General features: G+C 42.7%; 1 protein-coding gene across 10 annotated transcripts in view; it reads left to right on the plus strand.

The window, feature by feature from the left end:
- Window positions 1–20,588, plus strand: part of chd9 (chromodomain helicase DNA binding protein 9) — a 210,421-nt gene that overhangs the window by 173,308 nt on the left and 16,525 nt on the right. For 5 of the 10 annotated variants that reach the window (XM_052028372.1, XM_052028376.1, XM_052028377.1 and 2 more), the window contains 12 exons: window positions 5,530–5,689; window positions 6,067–6,156; window positions 9,066–9,169; window positions 9,961–10,114; window positions 10,538–10,595; window positions 10,803–10,839; window positions 10,940–11,147; window positions 12,526–12,734; window positions 14,064–14,960; window positions 16,036–16,196; window positions 16,374–16,646; window positions 18,938–19,354. In XM_052028372.1, the coding sequence (XP_051884332.1) occupies window positions 5,530–5,689; window positions 6,067–6,156; window positions 9,066–9,169; window positions 9,961–10,114; window positions 10,538–10,595; window positions 10,803–10,839; window positions 10,940–11,147; window positions 12,526–12,734; window positions 14,064–14,960; window positions 16,036–16,196; window positions 16,374–16,646; window positions 18,938–19,354 (2,768 nt within the window). The remainder of the gene's footprint in view (window positions 1–5,529; window positions 5,690–6,066; window positions 6,157–9,065; window positions 9,170–9,960; window positions 10,115–10,537; window positions 10,596–10,802; window positions 10,840–10,939; window positions 11,148–12,525; window positions 12,735–14,063; window positions 14,961–16,035; window positions 16,197–16,373; window positions 16,647–18,937; window positions 19,355–20,588) is intronic. The other 5 variants (XM_052028373.1, XM_052028381.1, XM_052028380.1 and 2 more) reach the window with 3 other exon arrangements.

The following is a 20,588-nucleotide window of genomic DNA, read 5'->3' on the forward strand; positions in this document are numbered from 1 at the left end:
GAAAAGTTAATGTTCACACTATTGGGTTGCAGACTGCCCAGACAAATTATGTTTTTCAATTTGCTGCAGTTAGACCTCTGGATAGGCATCGGTAGATAGGTCACTCTCTCCATGCAGATGGAGAACACTGCTGTCCTGAATCTTTTAGCCACTGAACATTAAAGGTGCCTGATGTTTGCTTTGCTCTACTGTCTGCAGTGCTCTTTGGTTTTTGTGATACAATGGAGGTTCAATTCTCAAGGAAAAGGACATATATACAGCTTGAATGTACAGCTACAGGCAGCCTCAGGATATGTATTTTCCCAGTTTGTGAATTTCTCCAAAGGTTCTGGGTGCAGTAGATCACACACATGGTGCTTACGGCTCCTGTCCTGAATCCTGAGCTATTCCTCAACAAAAAAGGATGTTTCTTCCAGAATGTGTAAATAGCATGTGACCAACACCCAAACACCCCAGTTGTCATTGCTGTTTATCCAAAGTGCTCAAATGATTCATTCGTTCTAAAGCAAGCCACTCCATCTGTTGTACGTCAGCCACTTCATCAATCCAACGGCTGTCCTTTGGAGAAGCAGGGCCACCAACTAAATCTTTTCCATTTCATTCTTAAGCGGGATCCCGGAAGTGCTGGAGAGCCCAGTGACGGCGAGAGGGATTGACTGGTGTACAATTCCATGGTTGGAATCACTCTTTGTCATCTTTCACAGTTCTGGGCAATGAGTAATTACAAGCTATTCATGCATGGGTTGACTCTCAGCTGATCACAATCCTAGCTTTGTGGCAAATTTAGTTTTGTAAAATAAAACTGGAAATGCTGGAAATAGTCAAGAGATCTGGCAGCATTCGTGGAAATAGATGCAGAGTTAATGCTTCGGGTTACTGGCTTTTCATCAGTATTAGATTTTTGCATTATTTTGCTTTTAAAGCTTGGTTTTGTGCCTGCCTGGGGTAACACAACATCCATTGTGAATGACAAGTACATAAAGCAATTTCCTAGAAATGATGTTGCAGTTCTTGCTTTCAGTGTTCTCAGAAGACAGATCATTAATCTTCAAATTGTAATGTTTCAGTTACATCAATGGAAAAGAGTAGTGTATCAATAATCAGAGTATAGGTTATAATGGGCTGTACCTACACAGGATATTGAAGTGCAGAGAAAAATCTATTGCCTTGTTGAAATTTTGAGTTTATTCCACAGATAGAGTATTTGGTGGAGATGGAATTGAGTAATGTTTGAAGGCATCTATTTATTACAACATATAATCCAGTTCCTAAATCCATTGCTGGTCATTTCTGTACAATTACATTTTACTCTTCAATGTACACTGGTAGCCTGTTTAGCGCCATCCCGGAAAGTGCTGTTTTGTTATAGCACTGTTGGCTCAGGGGAAAAAAAATGACTAAAACGTATACCCCCCCCCCCCCCCCCAATAGCTAAACTTGTCATAACTTACTAGTCTGCTGAATTGGTCCATTCTACTTGTTGAGCATAGCCATCTTGTTCAAGTTCAGAGTGTATTACATCAGTGGTACTCAGCCAATGAGAGCACAGCACATAATTTGATACCTGACCAATGAATGCAGTGTTCAAATTATCACTGGGCCAATGCGAATTCAGTAATGTATTTTGTGAAGCATTGATAAGAGTCCAGCCTATTTTAATTAGGGGCACAAGAGGAGATTTTACCCTTAAATTAACACTTTGTAATCTGCCATTGGTTTTGGTCTGCACAATAAATCATGTCAAGCCCAGTACAAATCACCATGGAAGCTTATTTGCAAAATTATCAGCATTAACTTCAGTGGCTCCTCTTCAGCTTTGTGATGAAGACAAAACTGAGAGTAGATTGAAAGATGGTGAATTCTATGAAAATTACAAAGGATAATGAGCTGGGGAGAATGAGGTGAAGGGACAGAGTTGAAGATAATCAAAACACCCAAAGATACTCGCATTTGAATTGGTAATTGTTGGCTATTGAGAGTGTGACTACATAATTTTGTTTTTACCAGTCTTTAACCTGCTGCAGTTCCTGTAATTTTATGAAGGGACGCCATGATTGGTAAAAGCTCAGCAAGGAATAGTGTTGGTAAAAGCATTGAGAAAGACCATCACTTTGAATGTGGTCCGACACCATGTTCATGCAGAACTGATGATACTGAAACAGCAGAGATTCCATTTAAGTGAAACTTGAGTGGATCAGTTTTGATGGAAGTCATCACGGAGATCATGGAGCAATGGCATTATTTTCCGAGGATGACCTAGAAAGGGAGCACAGCTCCATAGTGAAGAAAGTTAGGCTTCACAATATCTCCCGTACAGATAAATGATTTTCTGACTGTCAATGCAGTCACGTCTCAGAAATTTGATTAAGTGTTTTGAGGAGGTAACTAGGAACATTAACAAGCACAGAACGGTAGACATGTTTTACATTAGTAAGGCTTTGACAAGGAGCATGGCAAGTGGGTCCAGAAGATTAAGGCACAAGGAATTGGCAAACTGGATCCAAAATTGGCCAGGTACTGGTGAATGGATGCTTTTCTGACTGGAAATCTGTAACAAGTGGAGTACCACAGGAATCGGTGCTGGGACTTTCATTGTTTGTCAAATGACTTGGATGAAAATGTAGGTGGGGGGTACAATTAGTGAGTTTGCAGATGACACGAACATTGGCGGAGTAGTAGACAGTGAAGAAGGTTGTCGAAGGATGGAGTGGGACATAGATCAGCTGGAAAGTTGGGTGGGGCAGTGGCAGTTGAAATTTAATCTAGACAAGTGTGAGATAATGCACTTTGGGAAGTCAAATTCTGACATATAAAGTAAATGGCAGAGAGTTGATGTACAGAGGTACCTTGAGGTGCAAGCTCATAGTTCCCTGAAAGCGGCAACACGGGGGTGGATAGGGTAGTGAAAAAGACATATGGTACGCTTGTGTTCATAGGCTGAGACATTGAATATGAGAGTTAGGACATTATGTTGCAGTTGTACTAAACATTGGTTAGACTGCAATTAGAGTACAATATACAGTTCTGGTCGCCACAGGAAGGAGTGCAGAAGAGATTTACCAGGACGTTGCCTGGAATGGAAATCTGTAGTTATGGAAGAGATTGGACAGGGTAGGTTTATTTTCACTGGAATGTAGAAGCTGAGGAATGACCTTCTGGAGATGTACAAAATCATGAGGAGCATCGATAGGCTAGAAAGTCAAAATCTTTTTCCCAGGGCAGGGGAGTCTAGAACTAGAGGGCACAGGTTTAAGGTGAAAGGAGAGAAATTTAAATGAGTTCTGAGGCAAAAGACTTTCACACAGAGGGTGGTGAATAGCTGGAACGAGCTGCCAGAGGCGGTAGCAGCAGCAGGTACAGTTACAACATTTAAAATGCATTTGGACAGGTACTTGAATAGGAAAGGGATTGAGCGATATGGGCCTAATGCGGGCAAATGGGATTCACAGAGATGGGCATCATGATTGGTATGGACAAGGTGAGCTGAAAGGGTTCTGTGCTGTACATTTCTATGATTCTAAGAACAGTAGGTGATATACCAACTTGGTTCTATCATCTCTATGAATAGCATTGTGGTCTTTTTCATGTGTTTATACATCTAAGCTTTGTAGTCTCCGCCCTCCACCACCCCCTCCCCCCCCCTCCCTCCCCCCCTCCCCCCCCTCCCTCTCCCCCTCCCCACCCCCCTCCCCTCCTCCCCCTCTCCCCTCCCTCTCCCCTCCCTCCCCCCTCTCCCTCTCCCCTCCCCCCCACCTCTCCCTCTCCCCTCCCTCCCCCCTCTCCCCCCTTCCCCCTCCCCCCCTCCCCCCTCCCCCCCCTCCCCCTCCCCCCCCTCCCCCTCCCCCCCTCTCCCCCCTCCCCCCCTCCCCCCTCCCCCCCCTCCCCCTCCCCCCCCTCCCCCTCCCCCCCTCCCCCCCTCTCCCCCCTCCCCCCCCTCCCCCCCTCTCCCCCCTCCCCCCCTCCCCCCTCCCTCCCTCCCCCCTCCCCTCCCCTCCCCCCCCACCCCCCCTCCCTTCCCCCCCCTCCCTTCCCCCCCCTCCCCTCCCCCCCTCCCCTCCCCCCTCCCCTCCCACCCCCTCCCCCCCTCCCCTCCCACCCCCTCCCCCCCTCCCCTCCCACCCCCTCCCCCCCTCCCCTCCCCCCCTCCCCTCCCCCCTCCCCTCCCACCCCCTCCCCCCCTCCCCTCCCTCCCCCTCCCCCCCTCCCCTCCCTCCCCCTCCCCCCCTCCCCTCCCTCCCTCCCCTCCCTCCCCTCCCCCCCCTCCCCTCCCTCCCCTCCCCCCCTCCCCTCCCCCCCCTCCCCTCCCCCCCTCCCCTCCCCCCCCTCCCCTCCCCTCCCACCCCCCCCTCCCCTCCCCTCCCACCCCCTCCCCCCCTCCCCTCCCACCCCCTCCCCCCCTCCCCTCCCCCCTCCCACCCCCCCCTCCCCTCCCCTCCCACCCCCTCCCCCCCTCCCCTCCCACCCCCTCCCCCCCTCCCCTCCCCCCTCCCCTCCCCCCCTCCCCTCCCCCCTCCCCTCCCACCCCCTCCCCCCCTCCCCTCCCTCCCCCTCCCCCCCTCCCCTCCCTCCCCCTCCCCCCCTCCCCTCCCTCCCCCTCCCCCCCTCCCCTCCCCCCCTCCCCTCCCTCCCCCTCCCCCCCTCCCCTCCCTCCCCCTCCCCCCCCTCCCCTCCCTCCCCCTCCCCCCCCTCCCCCTCCCCCTCCCCCCCTCCCCCTCCCCCCCCTCCCCCTCCCCTCCCTCCCCCTCCCCCTCCCCTCCCTCCCCCTCCCCCCCTCCCCTCCCTCCCCCCCCCCTCCCCTCCCTCCCCCCCCCTCCCCCCTCCCCCCCCTCCCCCCCCTCCCCCTCCCCCCCCTCCCCCTCCCCCCCCTCCCCTCCCTCCCCCTCCCCCCCCTCCCCTCCCTCCCCCTCCCCCCCCTCCCCCTCCCCTCCCTCCCCCTCCCCCTCCCCTCCCTCCCCCTCCCCCCTCCCCTCCCTCCCCCCCCCCTCCCCTCCCTCCCCCCCCCCTCCCCTCCCTCCCCCCCCCTCCCCCCTCCCCCCCCTCCCCCCCCTCCCCCTCCCCCCCCTCCCCCTCCCCCCCTCCCCTCCCTCCCCCTCCCCCCCCTCCCCTCCCTCCCCCTCCCCCCCCTCCCCTCCCTCCCCCTCCCCCCCCTCCCCTCCCTCCCCCTCCCCTCCCTCCCCCTCCCCCCCCTCCCCTCCCTCCCCCTCCCCCCCCTCCCCTCCCTCCCCCTCCCCCCCCTCCCCTCCCTCCCCCTCCCCCCCCTCCCCTCCCTCCCCCTCCCCCCCTCCCCCCCCTCCCCCTCCCCCCCCTCCCCCTCCCCCTCCCCCTCCCCCCCCTCCCCCCCTCCCCCCCTTCCCCCCCTCCCCCTCCCCCTCCCCCCCCTCCCCCCCCTCCCCCTCCCCCTCCCCCCTCCCCCTCCCCCCCTCCCCCTCCCCCTCCCCCTCCCCCTCCCCCTCCCCCTCCCCCCCCCTCCCCCTCCCCCTCCCCCGGAACATACTTAGAATTATGTTTTGTTCTGGATTCCTTATCTAGGCTTGTCTGCACCAGTTCCGAGAGGCCGGAAAGGGAAGAAGGTAAAGATCCAGGGAAGCACATTTGATATGCAGAAGGCTGAGTGGCTTAGGAAGTATAATCCAGAACACCTGCTTCAAGATGAAGGCTACAAAAAACATTTAAAACATCACTGCAATAAGTAAGTTAGGTGCCATGTAATGTCTTCTGTACTGATTGACTTTCTCAAGCCTATAAAAATGTGTGTTTACTATTGATTTTTGTTGGTGATATTTATAAATTACAATTAGATGAATGTTATATCATTAAAGTGATATGGCCAGTTTATAATAGCATGTCTGTGTTTATTGGCTGAGAGATAATGGGTTGTATTAATTAAAAACTGGAAAATAGAGTGTCCAGTTTCTCAGCATCAGGTCAATTTTATTTTCAAAAAATCTCAATAAAGCAATAATTCTATTGACTTTCATCAGGGGTTTATCCTGTTAATTTAAGGCTGTCAAGTAGCCTTATCATTGTGTGCCTCAATTACAATGTTTATATGACTTTGTCACTCAGGGTGCTTTTGCGAGTAAGAATGCTGTATTATCTGAAGCAAGAAGTAATTGGTGACCAATTGGAGAAGGTGCTTGATGGAGTGGATGCAAGGTAAGAATATTTATTATACAACGTTGAAACTGAAATTTTTAACTTGTGATCCTGAACTACCTAGGTTTGTAGATGTTGAACAATTACTCTCGGGGGTGTTTTATGAATCATTTCAAGTGTATAATTTCCCATGACCTATTAGTTCTTGAAACTAGTAATGTCTACAGTTGCAATAGGCAAATTTCATTAAATAGCCAACAACAACTTTCATGTGTGCAGTATCTTTACAATCACTGATGCAACAATTTGTTCTGCTGTATAATTAGACATAATGTGGCAAGGTATGAGCTTTGAGCTTCATTTGGAAATGTTATTCTATTATAGTAAGTGGAACTGAATTTAAGAAGCAGCATATTTTTGTACTTGCATTACTACACAGCACATTTATTGCAATAATCAGGACAGATTTCTGTCCCATCGGAATTTACAGCATGAACGAGGCCTTTCAACTCATCATGTATGTACTGACTCTGAAACAGTTTCATCCCACACTGCTGCACTTTCTATGTAATTTTGCAATTCCTCATCCTCTCATACCCGTTTGTAAGAAATCAATGCAACAGTGCAGATCCCTTAATTGTCTTTCACTTCCCAACTTTTCACCAGGTGCTCTTAGTATTGTCAATGAACAGTGAAGGTCATAGGTTTCCCCCAGAAAACTTGCACGATGTGAACAGACATCTGATGTCATGCAAACACCAGGTGTGCCAAGGTGAATTACACTTGGAAGTGCATGGGCTAATTTCCAGATGGTCACTAATCAACCTAGAAATCATCATTGAAGCAATCTTATTTGGGGAAAGTGGCTTTCAAGTGCAATTTGCACATGATGTGAATAAATAAGTCTGATTTCTAGCCAACAGTGTCTATATTACAAGCACCGAAGGGGAAAATTATTGTTTTCTGTCATCACAATATCAAGTAAGCATTGCAAAGATAAATTATTGAAAATGATAATGAATCTTATTAGAATGTTTTAAGAGTGCCATCCATCTTTCATAACATTACAAAACCAATTATTTCCATACCCTTTGATACTGCTGTTTGTCACTGTGCTCTTTTCTCATGACTTAAATCTCAATTTTACCACTTTTTTCCTCTATATTTTGATAATTGTGGGATTTGTATGCAAAATGTAGTTGTAGAAAAGTTAAGGCAGACATACTCAACTCGTAATGTGGCCCCAGATGTACAATTACTTCAGCTTAACTTTGAACAGAAAGAAAGAAGAGAGCAAATTGTTTTTTTGAGAAATTGCCAACTGTTAATTATGAGGTTATTATTTCTGACACAAACTTTTAAGCTCTTCTTGGGTGGGAAACAGATTAAGCTTCTGCATTCATGTTTGTTTAATAAAAAAAAAACAAGTTTCCGTTCTTGTGATGTAAAATTATGCACTAACTAATGTCTCACTTAGTAATATCCAAGGAACTTTGAATTTCAGAATGCTGTTGAAACACAGTAACCAATGTTAACCCTGCAATGCTGATATGGAACCTTGTACCTCAGATTGTAATGGAATTTTATAAAGTGCTACTCTTTCAAAAATGTTGTTAGATGGAAATTAACTGTCTGCTTCCAGCTCAAATCCCTGAAGAAAGCTATTAAGCAGGTGCATGTTTCTTATACCAATACCAAATGTGACCTTGCAGATGTACCATGTCAAGCAATAGACAGATGTTGCAATTCCAACCCAGTTTTTGCCTGATTTTGTTTTTTAAAACTCCGCAGCGATATCTAAAACTACCCATTCCCAAAATAAAACTTATTTTGAGGTTTTAAAAACACGAGGGTTCCAGACCTGAAACATTAACCGTTTCTCTTTCCACTACCTGACTTACTGAATATTTCTAGCATTTTCAATTTTTATTTCAGATTTGCAGCATCTACAGTTTCTTGATATTCATTCTTCTTCGGTTTTACTCTGAATGAAAATTTCAAGTAATATGTTTTAGATATCCTACAGTAAGGTTGTTAACTCAAGTGATGGGAGGTTGAATGGTAGCTTGCTGTGTAGGATTCATGTAAAGTATCCTCAGCTGACATTTAGCTTGGCTTTCTGTCTTCACACTTGGGAACCCATTTCTCCTCTTCAATCATTATTTACCCAACTAGGATTTAAACTCCAGCATATGTTTCATGTGGGATTTCAGTTTAAAGATAGAACTATTTTGTGTTGGTACTGAGCTCATAGCACTTCAGGTTCAGTATTCTTGCAGATATTTGAGGTGAGCCCTCTGTTAATCAGAACATACACCATTTAATCCTTTTCATTTTAAGTGCTACATCTAGATTGTCCTCAGGCAAGGAAATGCAAGCTTTTTTTTATATATGTTTCCTCATAAATAAAAACCCTTCAAGCCCTGGAATCATTTTTGATAAACTCAGCAGTATCTCCTTCCCCAGAGGTACCTTGCACAAAGCTGCAGCCCTTTTGCAATAAAGGCCAACAACAAAGAAACTATTTCATCCATCTTCTCAATTGCATTTTTGCATTTCTACAGTAGCTTTCAGTGATTTGTACACCTGTATATCTAATTCCTTTTACTCCTCCACAGTTCCTAATCTCTCACCATTGAGAAAGTAGTCTGATTTGCCTTTGATAGATCGGAAATGTACCACCTTATCCTGAGATTTTTATAATCTACTTCGAATTTAAGAACTGTACACATCTCAACTAGTCATTTTGGTTATGGACATAAAGCAGTAATGTCAAGTTTTGCCATTTAACAGAAAACATAAAGGAAATATGTTTTAAAAGTCTTTTGAATTGAATTAAAAAAATGTCGTCAGATACGGTGACATTTAACAAAAAACCTTTGGTGACCTAATAAGCACATTTTAGTTTCTGTAACTTAACGTGGCCACTGATTTGACTTGCTTCCTCATCTGTTATTTCCCTTGTGTAGTGAGATTGACATTTGGGTTCCTGAGCCTGAACAGTCTGAGATTCCTGCCGAATGGTGGGACACAGATGCTGACAAATCACTGCTCATTGGAGTCTTCAAACATGGTGAGTGCACAGTGTTGAACAACTTGTAGGACATCAGACATTCCCTCGGCTACCCATAGCATTCCGATGGAATTTTCCAAATGGATGTGAGTGATGGTCTTGCCTTTGATTGCGTCTTTGTCCTTTTTTTGCACTAAGGTCTTGCTATTGCACAGACTTTTTTTTCCATTGTGTGGTATAATTTTATGTATAATTTATATTCTGTGAGTTGTCTGCACCTACGTGCCTGTGATGCTACTGTCACATTGTAGCTTATTGTACTTGTGCACGCGACGATAAACTCGGACTTGGAATCTAATAATAGGCTGTTGCCACACAGTCACATGGAGAGAGATACATATATTGTTTTACACTTTGATTGATATTTTAGAGGATGCCATCAAATCACCCTAAATTTTAAGTGAATGATTCTTGCGAAGCTTAGTATTGCCCATTTGTAGCTGGCCTGAGAACCTTAGGTGGCTATCTTCTTGAAACATTGTTATATAATATGCTAACTTCCAGAAGCTTTTAGATCTGAGATCTTTTTCAAATGTTTCTACTATTCAACTAGTAGATTTTGCATGTGTATAGGCAGTTCTCAAGTTTATATAAAGTGGAGTTGCAAAAGATACTTGGGGAAAATACATTGCTTCCATACTTTTTAATTGTTTTTGTTGTAAATTCCATGAAATATACGTGGCTTGGAATTAATTAATTGACCACTTTTCTGGATTAATTCTTTTTTAATATAATATTGGTGCACATAGTCTGCTCTGTTCTCTCCTAACACATTCTTGATCTTTCCACAGGTTATGAGAAGTATAACACAATGAGAAATGACCCAGCACTCTGTTTCTTGGAGAGAGTTGGCAAACCTGATGAGAAAGCAATTGCAGCAGAACAAAGAGGGAATGACACCTTTGCTGATGGTGCAGAGGGGTACGGTTACTCTCAGTCAACATGGTGAAGTGGTTTAAAATTATTTTAAAACATTGCTTGTCCTCTTTCCATCATAAGGCACCTTGCTTATAAGATTTGCTTGCTTCATTGAGTACAGTTAGTTTGGTGGGATTGTATAGTGTTCCATGTAGGAAGAAATGGCAGAAACTGTTTGGCCCTCTTGACCTATATGCATTGTTGAGTGATGATGGAGTATAGTTGGGAGATGTGAGGAATTTAATGACCCCCTTTTCCTATCCTTTGTTTGTGCCCAGATAACGCTGACTGACCCACTAGTGGTTATGGAATTGTTTTATTGTGTTAGAAAAATGTTGACCAGTTTAACCTTAATCTCTTTTTTTCTTTTCTGTACTGATCACTGCTATAAGTTTGAGAAAATAGTATTAATGCTAATAATTGCTAACAAATGTATGGGTTTTCTAACAGGGATGGTGAAGATCCAGAATATAAACCAACTCAACCATTATTCAAGGATGAATTGGAGGTGTGCATATTTCTTTTTAAAAAAAATCATTGTACATGAAATAATGCTTTTATTCCTAAACAAAACTGATTGTTTAACAGTAATGCTATAACATTGCTTAAGAGTGAAAATTAGTTTGGCACAATTTTTATCAAGTAAAATTCTTATTTAGCATTTTTTTTGGAAAAAAAAGCCCCAAACAATTTTTCTATAATTTTTCTGTTTTAGGATGTTGCATCTTCTCCAGGAGATCTAATGATTACGGGTGAGATGAAAATTAGAAAATATTTTTGTTGTAACTGTGGATCATTTAGACATTCGCTCTTTACTGATGCCGAAATGTTTTTTTTCCCCTCACCTTTCAGATGGTTCTTTGGGAGAGGGTGATCTGCTCTATTGGCCACCAGCATCCGCCTTAACAACCCGCCTGCGTCGACTTGTAACTGCGTATCAGCGGAGTAACAAGAGAGAACAGGTTAAACAGGAAGCCCAAACAAAAGGGGACAGGAGACGAAGACTGTGTGCAGATACTGTAAAAGCTAAAGAGGCGGCTAAAATTGAGAAGCAGCAAAGGTGTGTGTACCATTGATCATGCTAGCAAGATGTTGTTTTTCTATATCGTAATTCAGATAGCACCACTAGACAAACTGTTTGAATACAACTACAATGCTAACATCTACTTGTGAAGGTGGAAAACGTTAAACAAATCCGGTCCATCCCCATTGTTCGAAGCTTTTAATGAAGTAGTGGAAAGTATGTTGCCTGTGTAATCAGTTGCAAATTACTCACTACTTATCTGTTCACTGATGCTCAGAAACTTATTGGGAACTCAATAAACCATATAAGTACTGTGATTTACAGGCTTAGGTTAGAGGCTGGGTATTCCGAGGGAAGTGACTTACCTCCTGAACCCATAAAGCCATGAATGAATTTGCCTAGAAAAGTGCACCTGCAGCAACACATGGAACAAAATATAAAGATAACATAAATGCCTCTACAGTCATTTACTAATTGTTCTGAAACCTACAAAATATGCATAAATATATAAATGTGGCAAAAATATTTGCACTGTTGCAATATTGCAGCAATCTCTCTCAATATTTCTCTCTGCTACTCCCATTATTAAGTTTGGTGCCATGTATGTAAAGAATTTTGTTTTTGCTTCTAGTAGCCCATTTCTTAGCATCTACTCTGAATTCTCGCCCATGAATGTAAGCACATGGAAGCTATGAGTTACTGTGTGTTTTCCCCCCAAGTTCAGGCCCACTCTGAGAGGTTTAACATTCAGTGGTTTTCATTATCAAAGCCTGAAGTCAAAACTGAAGACAATTCACTTTGGTACCAGCTGTTGCCCATTACAAAGGCTCATCGGAAGGCTACCAGACAGAAGCCAACTCAGTTCATCTGGCACTTTCATCTTTCAAAGCCACATCCACACTGAGGAGAAACTCTTGTGCACATACAGAACCATGTCATGGTGATGAAATGCTGTGGGCGTAAACCGGGATGGACAGCTCACAAGACTAAATAACTCGCTGGCATTTGAACAAAAGTGAATTTCTGAGCCTGGTGCTTGATGGAACTAGACAAGGAAAGAGAAGCACTCTGGTCAATTCATCATCAATCCTGCACTGATGAAGGTTCTGCCTGGAGCTGATCTTGTCTGAATCCCAAAACATCAGCAGTTCCGAGAGATTGAACTATTCATTTCCCTGAATATCTACTTTCAAGCATAACATAGTTAGTTAATAATATAATGTTCCACATATTGTTTAAGATCTGGTAGATTTTACAATTTGAGTTCCCTTTTTATAAGCAAATGGACTCGTGTTTTTGATTTTAGTATAAAAACACTATCAGAAAGACAAATAAATAATTGAAGAAAATTAATGGTTAAGATGCATGTTCAGGCCACGTTCGAACTGCAGCTAATTCATCTCCTTTCTACCAGGTGGACAAGACGAGAAGAAGCTGATTTTTACAGAGTTGTGTCCACTTTTGGCGTTGTTTATGATCCAGACAAGCAAAAATTTGACTGGACCAAATTCCGAGCAATAGCCAGGCTGAATAAGAAGACGGATGAGAGTTTGCAGAAGTACCTTTATGCTTTCGTTGCCATGTGTCGAAGAGTTTGTCGCCTTCCCCCCAAAGAGAAAGAAGGTACAGCTAACAATGAATTATTTCATTAGCAATAATAAGGCAATGTCATTTTAGAACTGTGATTCATTCTCAACAATAAAATTACAAATTAGTTTTTAAAAGGGATTTAGAATACATTGGAAGCTAAATGACGATTCAAACCAGTTTCAATTAATAACAAAAGGTTTTATCAGTGAGTTGTAGAGCAATACAGCACAGTTATAGGCTCTTCAGCCCAACCAGTCCATGCAGACCACAGTGCCCACCCAGCTAGACCTAATTTCCTGTGTTCAGCCCATATCCCTCTAAGCACCACCCCGCCACGTACTTCTTAAATGACGCTATTGTACCTGCCTCAACCACTTCCTCTGGCAGCTCATTCCATGTACTCACCACCCTCTGTGTGGAAAAAGTTGCCCCTCAGGTTCCTTTTAAATCTTTCCCCTCTCACCCTAAATCTATGCCCCCTAATTTTGGACTCCCCTACACTGGGGAAAAGACTTACCGTCCACCTTATCTATGCCTTTCATAATGTTAAACATTTCTATAAGGTCGCCCTTCATTCTCCTACATTCCGAGGAATAAAGACCTAGCCTGGCCAACTTCTCCCCATAACTCAGACCCTCTGGTCCTTGCAACATCCTCGTACATCTTTTCTGCACTCTTTCCAGTTTAACCACATCTCTCTGATAAGAGGGTGACCAAAACTGTACACAGTACTCCAAGTGTAACCTCATCAGTGGCTTATACAACTGCTACATAATATCCCAACTCCTATACTCAATGCCCTGACTGATGAAGGCCAGCGAGCTTAATGCCTTATTCACTACCTGTGATGCCGTTTTCAATGAACTGTGCACTTGAGTCATCTGCTTCCATACCTGTCGTTGAAAAGACAGAGTGCTCGGAAGCAACTCAAAACAACCAATGTTAATTTTATTTTGTCCAAGTTGAACAGAGTAGAATTTCACTGTCTCGGCATTTGGCTGATTCAGAGTTAAACGTGATGTCTCGGCTCTCCTTGCAGCAGAACTTTGGAGCTCCAACAGTTTCCCAAACCAGCTTTGCTCTGACTTCCACGGTGAGAGAAAGGGAAGCAAAGGCAGTGCAAGCAGGCAGCCCTCCCCAGTCTCTTCAACACTGGGAGCAGAGCAGCATTGTAGAGGAATGCAGTAAATTGCATCAGATTATGTAGTAGCTGGTGTGCTGTTTATCATAATTAATGAATTGTACAATTCACAGATATGATACAAAATTGTTGCAGAGGATATTTTGAAGCTTAGAATTAATCACCCAACAGTTCAAACCAAGGGATTAAATTGCTAAAAGCATGTTTTTGTTTTGCTGCAGAACTTCTCGATCCACCCATTTTCATACAACCTATCACAGAAGAGCGTGCTTCCAGGACACTGTATCGGATTGAGTTACTCCGAAAAGTGCGGGAACAAGTCCTTCGCCACCCACAACTTGACGAGCGGATAAAACTGTGCCAGCCGGGCCCAGACCTGCCTGAGTGGTGGGAGAGTGGAAAACATGACAAGGAATTACTCATCGGAGCAGCCAAGCACGGCGTCAGCAAGACCGATTATCACATTTTCTGTGATTCGGAGCTTTCCTTCATGTTAGCCCAAAGAAACTGTAGCCAGAACAAAATAGCCCGATCTAGAAGTTCAACGCCACTCCTACATCATCAGTACCCATCCTCTTCCTCGCCTCTTCACTTACTGCCCAAGGTGCAGGACAAAAAAAGTCAGCTCGAGACTGAAACTGTAAGATGTGAAAGGACTGCTGTTGTCAAGAAGGAACCAGATTCGTCTGATGATGAAGATGCAATGGACGTTGAAGTTAAGAGTAAAGTCAAATCGGAACATTTCATGGGTGGCTTGCAGGTGCAGAACAGATTAGACAAGAAAACTGGGATTAAATTGGACCCTGATCCTGATGGATGTATGGTCGCAGCAAGGACTCAGCCCCTTACACCAAACTCAGTGCTCAACAAACGAAAAACAAACCAACAACGTTCTGATTCAAGCTCTGACTCGGACTCGGACTCGGACAATTCTTCGTCTTCGTCACCTTCATCGTCATCTTCGTCTTCCTCGTCCCAGTCTTCATCCTCCTCCTCCTCCTCATCGTCGTCCTCTTCATCCTCCTCCTCCTCTTCGTCCTCCTCCTCCTCCTCATCATCATCATCGTCTTCTGATGATAGCGACAGTGACAGCGATGATAAGCAGACAGCAGCAGGGAGTAAGTACTTCTTGTTAAAGCCTCTGCTTCAGCCAAGTGCTTGCTTCAGTTGGCATAAGTGACAAAAGTCACAATTAAAGTGAAATGTAGAATTGCTGCTTTTAATGTAAGCAAAATTTAAGCCTTTCAGATATGATTTTTGTTTTGGATGTGATAGCCTTCAGTTAAGTAGAATAATTTAAATAGGACATGCCTGCCAACTAAAACTCCTGAAGCCTTTTTGGTATATGAACAAATATGAAATATATGAACACGTGCACAATACAGTCTGTTTTTCTTTGTAACCATTATTGTTTCACAATAATATGGTCAATGCCTGAGGATTTTGTTACAACCATTTAGGCACGGAAAGTAGGTCTGATACACATGAGCAATTATTAATTCTTCTGTTATTGATGCAGTTTTAACTGGTTTCATTTTGGCAGTAAAATTGATATATCTTAAATAGTAATATATCCAATGCAGTATTTTTTATTATGTGTCTAGAGTCACCTTCACTGATACAAGGTACCAATGATGTAATGTTAATACTGGGTAACCACCAGTCTTACTGAACAAGGCAGTTCTATGCCAGAATAGGAAATTACACAACTCTTGCTCAAGGTGGTCATTGTTCACATTTAACAGTATATAACTGTTGTTGAACCTGCAAAGCGGATTTTCTTCTGTTCAGCATTTACTCTGTTATGCCAAGATACAAGACAAAAATCTAAACGTTTGCGGCACAGGAGAGCAAAATATTTTACAGTGGAGGTAATGTGTAATGCTACAGAAGTAAATTTTATGTCCTCAGATCAGGGAGGAGGAGCATTGAATCACTATCTTTGCTTATTTATAGTTGAGCAGAACACAGACATCTTCCTTTTGGCTGCAGAAAATAATCAAAGACAGCGGAGAAGTCTGGCTAATATCAGGGCATAAATATTATCACCCATCAGTGGAATTGTATAGTCCCTGTTGGCATGGTTGACAAAGTGCCAACTTGCAATTTTTAATCTTGACATCAGCACTGGAGAGCATTAGGGTTATTTTGAGACTCTATTTTAACACAAAATCACTTGTATTTTCTCTTAAGGTAAAGCACCGCAGCACTTGAAGCCCTATGATGAAGATAGTGTAGCGTCTCTCAGTATTGCACACGATGAGACACAGGACAGCTTCCTACCAGACAGTGGAAAGCCTGATATTCAGTTCCTGCAAGAAAGGCATAGGTTTGCTGCCTCCTGCTGGCCAAAGGTATGCACTGAAACCAACAGCCACATTTTGAGGTTGACACTCAGGTTGATTCAGCATGCATTGTTATAAACTGCATGTGCCTTAGTTTCTGATTTAAGACATTAACATTTTACAGGATTGTTTTATTTTGGAATGAAGTTGTGAAAACTTGTAAAGATATTTGTTGTTTTTATGTAGGATCGTGTAATGATCAACAGAATTGACAGCATATGCCATGCAGTGTTGAAAGGAAATTGGATTCCGTCAAGAAGAAGTTATGATTACAACGCTGTGACCTCTTCTTATACAACAAAATTACTCGATAGCCCTTCTGCCATGGGAGATTTCAGCGATTCTGCTGTTGTTACATCAGGAAGCCAGGGTGTTAAAGAAGATAATTCTCTTTTGTCGCAGTTCACAAAGGTGAAGAAGCATGTGCGAGAAAAGGAGTTTACAGTGAAAATCAATGACGTATGTTCATTTTTATTACTGTTAGATCTGATTCTAATTGCAGATCTTTGCAGTGTGCAGCATGCTACTCCGCATCTGGCTGCCAGCAGCGTTTTCACTCTGAACTACTTCCTTCGCACACTTTATATACATTACTCCTTTGTGCTTTAACCATTATTAATTTTAAAGTATATTTATTTAGATGTGAGCTGTGTTTGTGATGCACACCATTGAAGCCTTTGTTTCTGCTTTTTCTCTCTGCAATTCTGAAGGCTTTTCTAGCAATAGTGCTTACTTAATGCTTTGCATTTGTGGTTTCTTGTTGTTTGTAGGCATTGAATCCAGGGATCCTTATCTAATACAATACACTATCTGGTTTTGATTGAAGGTTGATGACACAGCATGATGTGTTGTAGTAAATGCAGAAAAAGCCATGTTTTCCTTTTTCAAAATCTCTGCTTTTTAAGTCTGCTTTTATTTTCTTTTTCTTAATAAATAAGCATGATCAGCTTTTTGCCCAGTATCACAATAGCCAGTTGATGTTGAGATATCTGACCCAAAGCAGGTGTCAAGTTGGTGATTTCTCCAGCAAAGGGAGGTGCTCCTTTGTTTGTTAACACAAGTAGTGTACAGTCACAATTGTTAATTATTTTAATATTTCAAAATCTGCACAGCAATTGACTTCTTCTGACAAGGTATACTCAAAGCTCCCCAACTTCAAAACTTATTTGAATTTTCAACAAAGTAACCCCATTTCTCTTCTTGGCCTCTGGGTTATGGTGGAAAGCATGAATAAGTTTCACTTACGAATCAGGTGGCTTTATTTCTAAACAATAATCCTTCATATATTTTCTATTAGATTTTCACCAACTTTAGCTTAAAAAGTAAAGTACTCTCCAGATTTTTGTCTGTATTGTAAATGGTATGACCTATTCATGTACAATGCAATATAATTAAAAACCTCATCTCAAGAACTGTGTTCATCAAATTTAGGAAGGTATACGTCTTTTTATTCATCAACTTCCAGAATGTACATCTATCTGTTGATATGAATAATTTAAAGCAGTTTGTTAACCTTACATCATTTTAAATATGAGCTTGAAGAACCATACCCTACAAGGCATTGGATAAGACTGGGAAATGGGATTAACCAAAACAGTCCAGTTTTTCCCAGCATGAATGGCCTCCCCCTGTGAAGTATGTTTCTGTGATTTTGAGTAGGATTGCCTGTTGTAGACTTAGTAAGCACTTTATAATGTTACCTCCAACTGCCCCACCCTCACCTTGGGCCATCCATTATGTCCATTCTTACTGTGGACTGCCTTGATAAGAAAACAGACTCTGTTGACTGAATGGACAACTTTTCAACTGTGTGTCAATCAGCCTTTTATTCCCATCACCTGCATTTTTTTCTAAATCACCAATAGTTCTTTTCCATGATTACTGCAGGAGATTAGTCCTTTATTTCAGGAGACTCCAGGATAATGCTGATGGATAAGCAAACCTAATCATGAATGACATCATTACATTGGATAAGTGCTGCAGTTGTTGGAGAGCCTGCTGATTGCTTATTTGCTACAATGTGGAATATTCATCATATAGCGAGCCCAAAAAAGGGGCTGTCCGCACATTACTTTCCCAGCGTCAGCCAAATGATCAAAGGAAAACTACTTCCTCATCCAGTCAAAGGAAAAGTCAGTCTGGTCAAGGATAGAGCCCCATTGGCAGAATCATTTCTACTTGCTCTCAGTTGGGGCACGTGACGTGGAACAGAAAAATCTTTCAAAAACTCCCAAAGAAAAAAAAGGAACATTAAGAATACAAGTCTCAAGAATTTATCATTATCCCTTAGTCTTGATCCCTCAGTAATTCCACTATATTTCATAATTCTTCACAAGTAGTTCATAAGTTCGATTATTTTTGACAGAGCTCACTGTCTAAAACTGGACATAACGAATGGTCATTTGGATGAGGAAGATGCTTTTGACAAAGGGCACCAACGTCAAAGCATAAACTACTGGCATAAAGTTAACAAATTTAATAAAAATCTTACTGTTTCACCTATATCATCACTAGTTATAACTGGACATTTTAAGATATTCCTAATTTTAAAAACCTATTTGTGCCTAACTTCTTGAAGATTGTTTGTAATGTATACACTCTACGATTGGGTGATGTGCTTGTATTCATCTAAACAGATTCAATTCATCTTTAGTCTCCAGCTACCAAACAATGAGGCTTCAGCTGGTAAAGCTAAATTTGACATCTTTCATTGTAAAAACCATTTTTATTGTCACTATTTGTTTTAATAGGAAAGTGGATTGAAGTTAACTTTTCAGAAGCAAAGACTCAGTCAGAAGAGAGCTCTTGAGACCGAAGAAGGAACTTCAGATCAGCAGCAATATATGGCACAGCTGCATGATTTGTATTCTGCTCCTGACAGCAGTCAGGAATTGGCTGTGGACATCTCAAAATCATTGCTGGGAGCTGGGAGCTCCATTCCCTTGTCGTCCTCGATGTTATTCAATGCCAATTTACCTGGCAGCATCTCCACAGTGCTCCCTCATCCTAAGTCAACAGTAGCAGGTGCTTCTCAGCAGATTACAAGACACTGTACAAATGGGATACTATTGGATGCCCAGCCAATTGTTAAAAAGAGAAGAGGAAGGAAAAAGAATGTGGAAGGATTGGACATCCTTTTCATGAACCGGAACAAATCATTACAGTCTGTAAGTCTATTATTATTATTACAATATTATTATCAACAAACTCTTTGTAGAAACAAAACCAATGATGCAACTTCACTGCTAATGTTAGCAATGTAAAATTCTGTTGCCTAATTGCATGAACCCATTTACTTTCTTTACCTTCTGTTAGTCACCATGTTTCGACATGATTGCTGCAATTGATTATGGCACGAGCCAAGCTTCGCTTAACTTTGCTCCTGGTGTTGAACATGTCGCTGCCCCGAGCCACTGCATTCAATACACCAAGTGAAAAACACTGAGGCTCGGTGGATAAAGCCCCATCTTCAACCATTTCCAGAACTAATTGCTCACGAGCACTGCTGGAGATTGAGCTGACACCAGTGGATTATATCGTGTGCATGGGATTGTGCTTTAAGTCAGTTTTACAAAATAGGAACTTTTTCCCAGAAGCTATGACTAATATTGTTGGCATTTACATTAAGCTACACAAGAAGTCACTTACCAAGGGGCATGACAGTTAGATGGTTATGACCCTACTATCCTACATTCTGACATGGAAGTCCTACATTTATAATCTAGTTTCTTCTAATACACTCTGGCATCACTGAGTATAATGTCACTGTGATGGAAAGTAAAACTGGAAAGGTTAGAAATTGGCAAAATATTAATCATGTTTGAAGATGTGAACGTACTGAATGAACTGTCCACCTTGTATGGTGACTAATGGTGAGGTGGGTGATATTGTTCCTCCAGACAAACATCAACAGTGACATTCTGTTTGCCTCATGGCAGTGATTCAGCTGGTAATTCAGCAGAAATGGCAGGCTCAGTTTCAGAGATAGGCAATTAATTTGTGACAAAATTATATATGAATTTTTGTACCATGAAATCTTCATTAAAAAAAATTCAGCCAATGAACAAATTTAGATAAAACATTTCATGGTTGGTGATAAACTTTTACAATCCAAATAATGGGAGAATTGTGTTTAATTTTAACGTAATTGAATAGCTAAGGTGAGTGCTGGGTCATAAGTGAATTTCTTTCTGAAACAAAAGGGTTCTCTGGATGCTTAGGAGAGGATATGGGTAGCAGAAGTAGATGAAGGTACTGAAAATTGGAGGATTGGAAAAGAGAACAACACTAAGTCCAGGTTCCCAGGTTATGGCTATCCCACTCTTAGAAGTGATCATATTTTCTTGGTTATTCTCCATGTGCATTTGGGTTACAAACAAGTTGCAATTGTAAGCATCCTTT

This window comes from Pristis pectinata, chromosome 13 (assembly GCF_009764475.1).
Source record: "Pristis pectinata isolate sPriPec2 chromosome 13, sPriPec2.1.pri, whole genome shotgun sequence".
Taxonomy (NCBI): Eukaryota; Metazoa; Chordata; class Chondrichthyes; order Rhinopristiformes; family Pristidae; genus Pristis; species Pristis pectinata.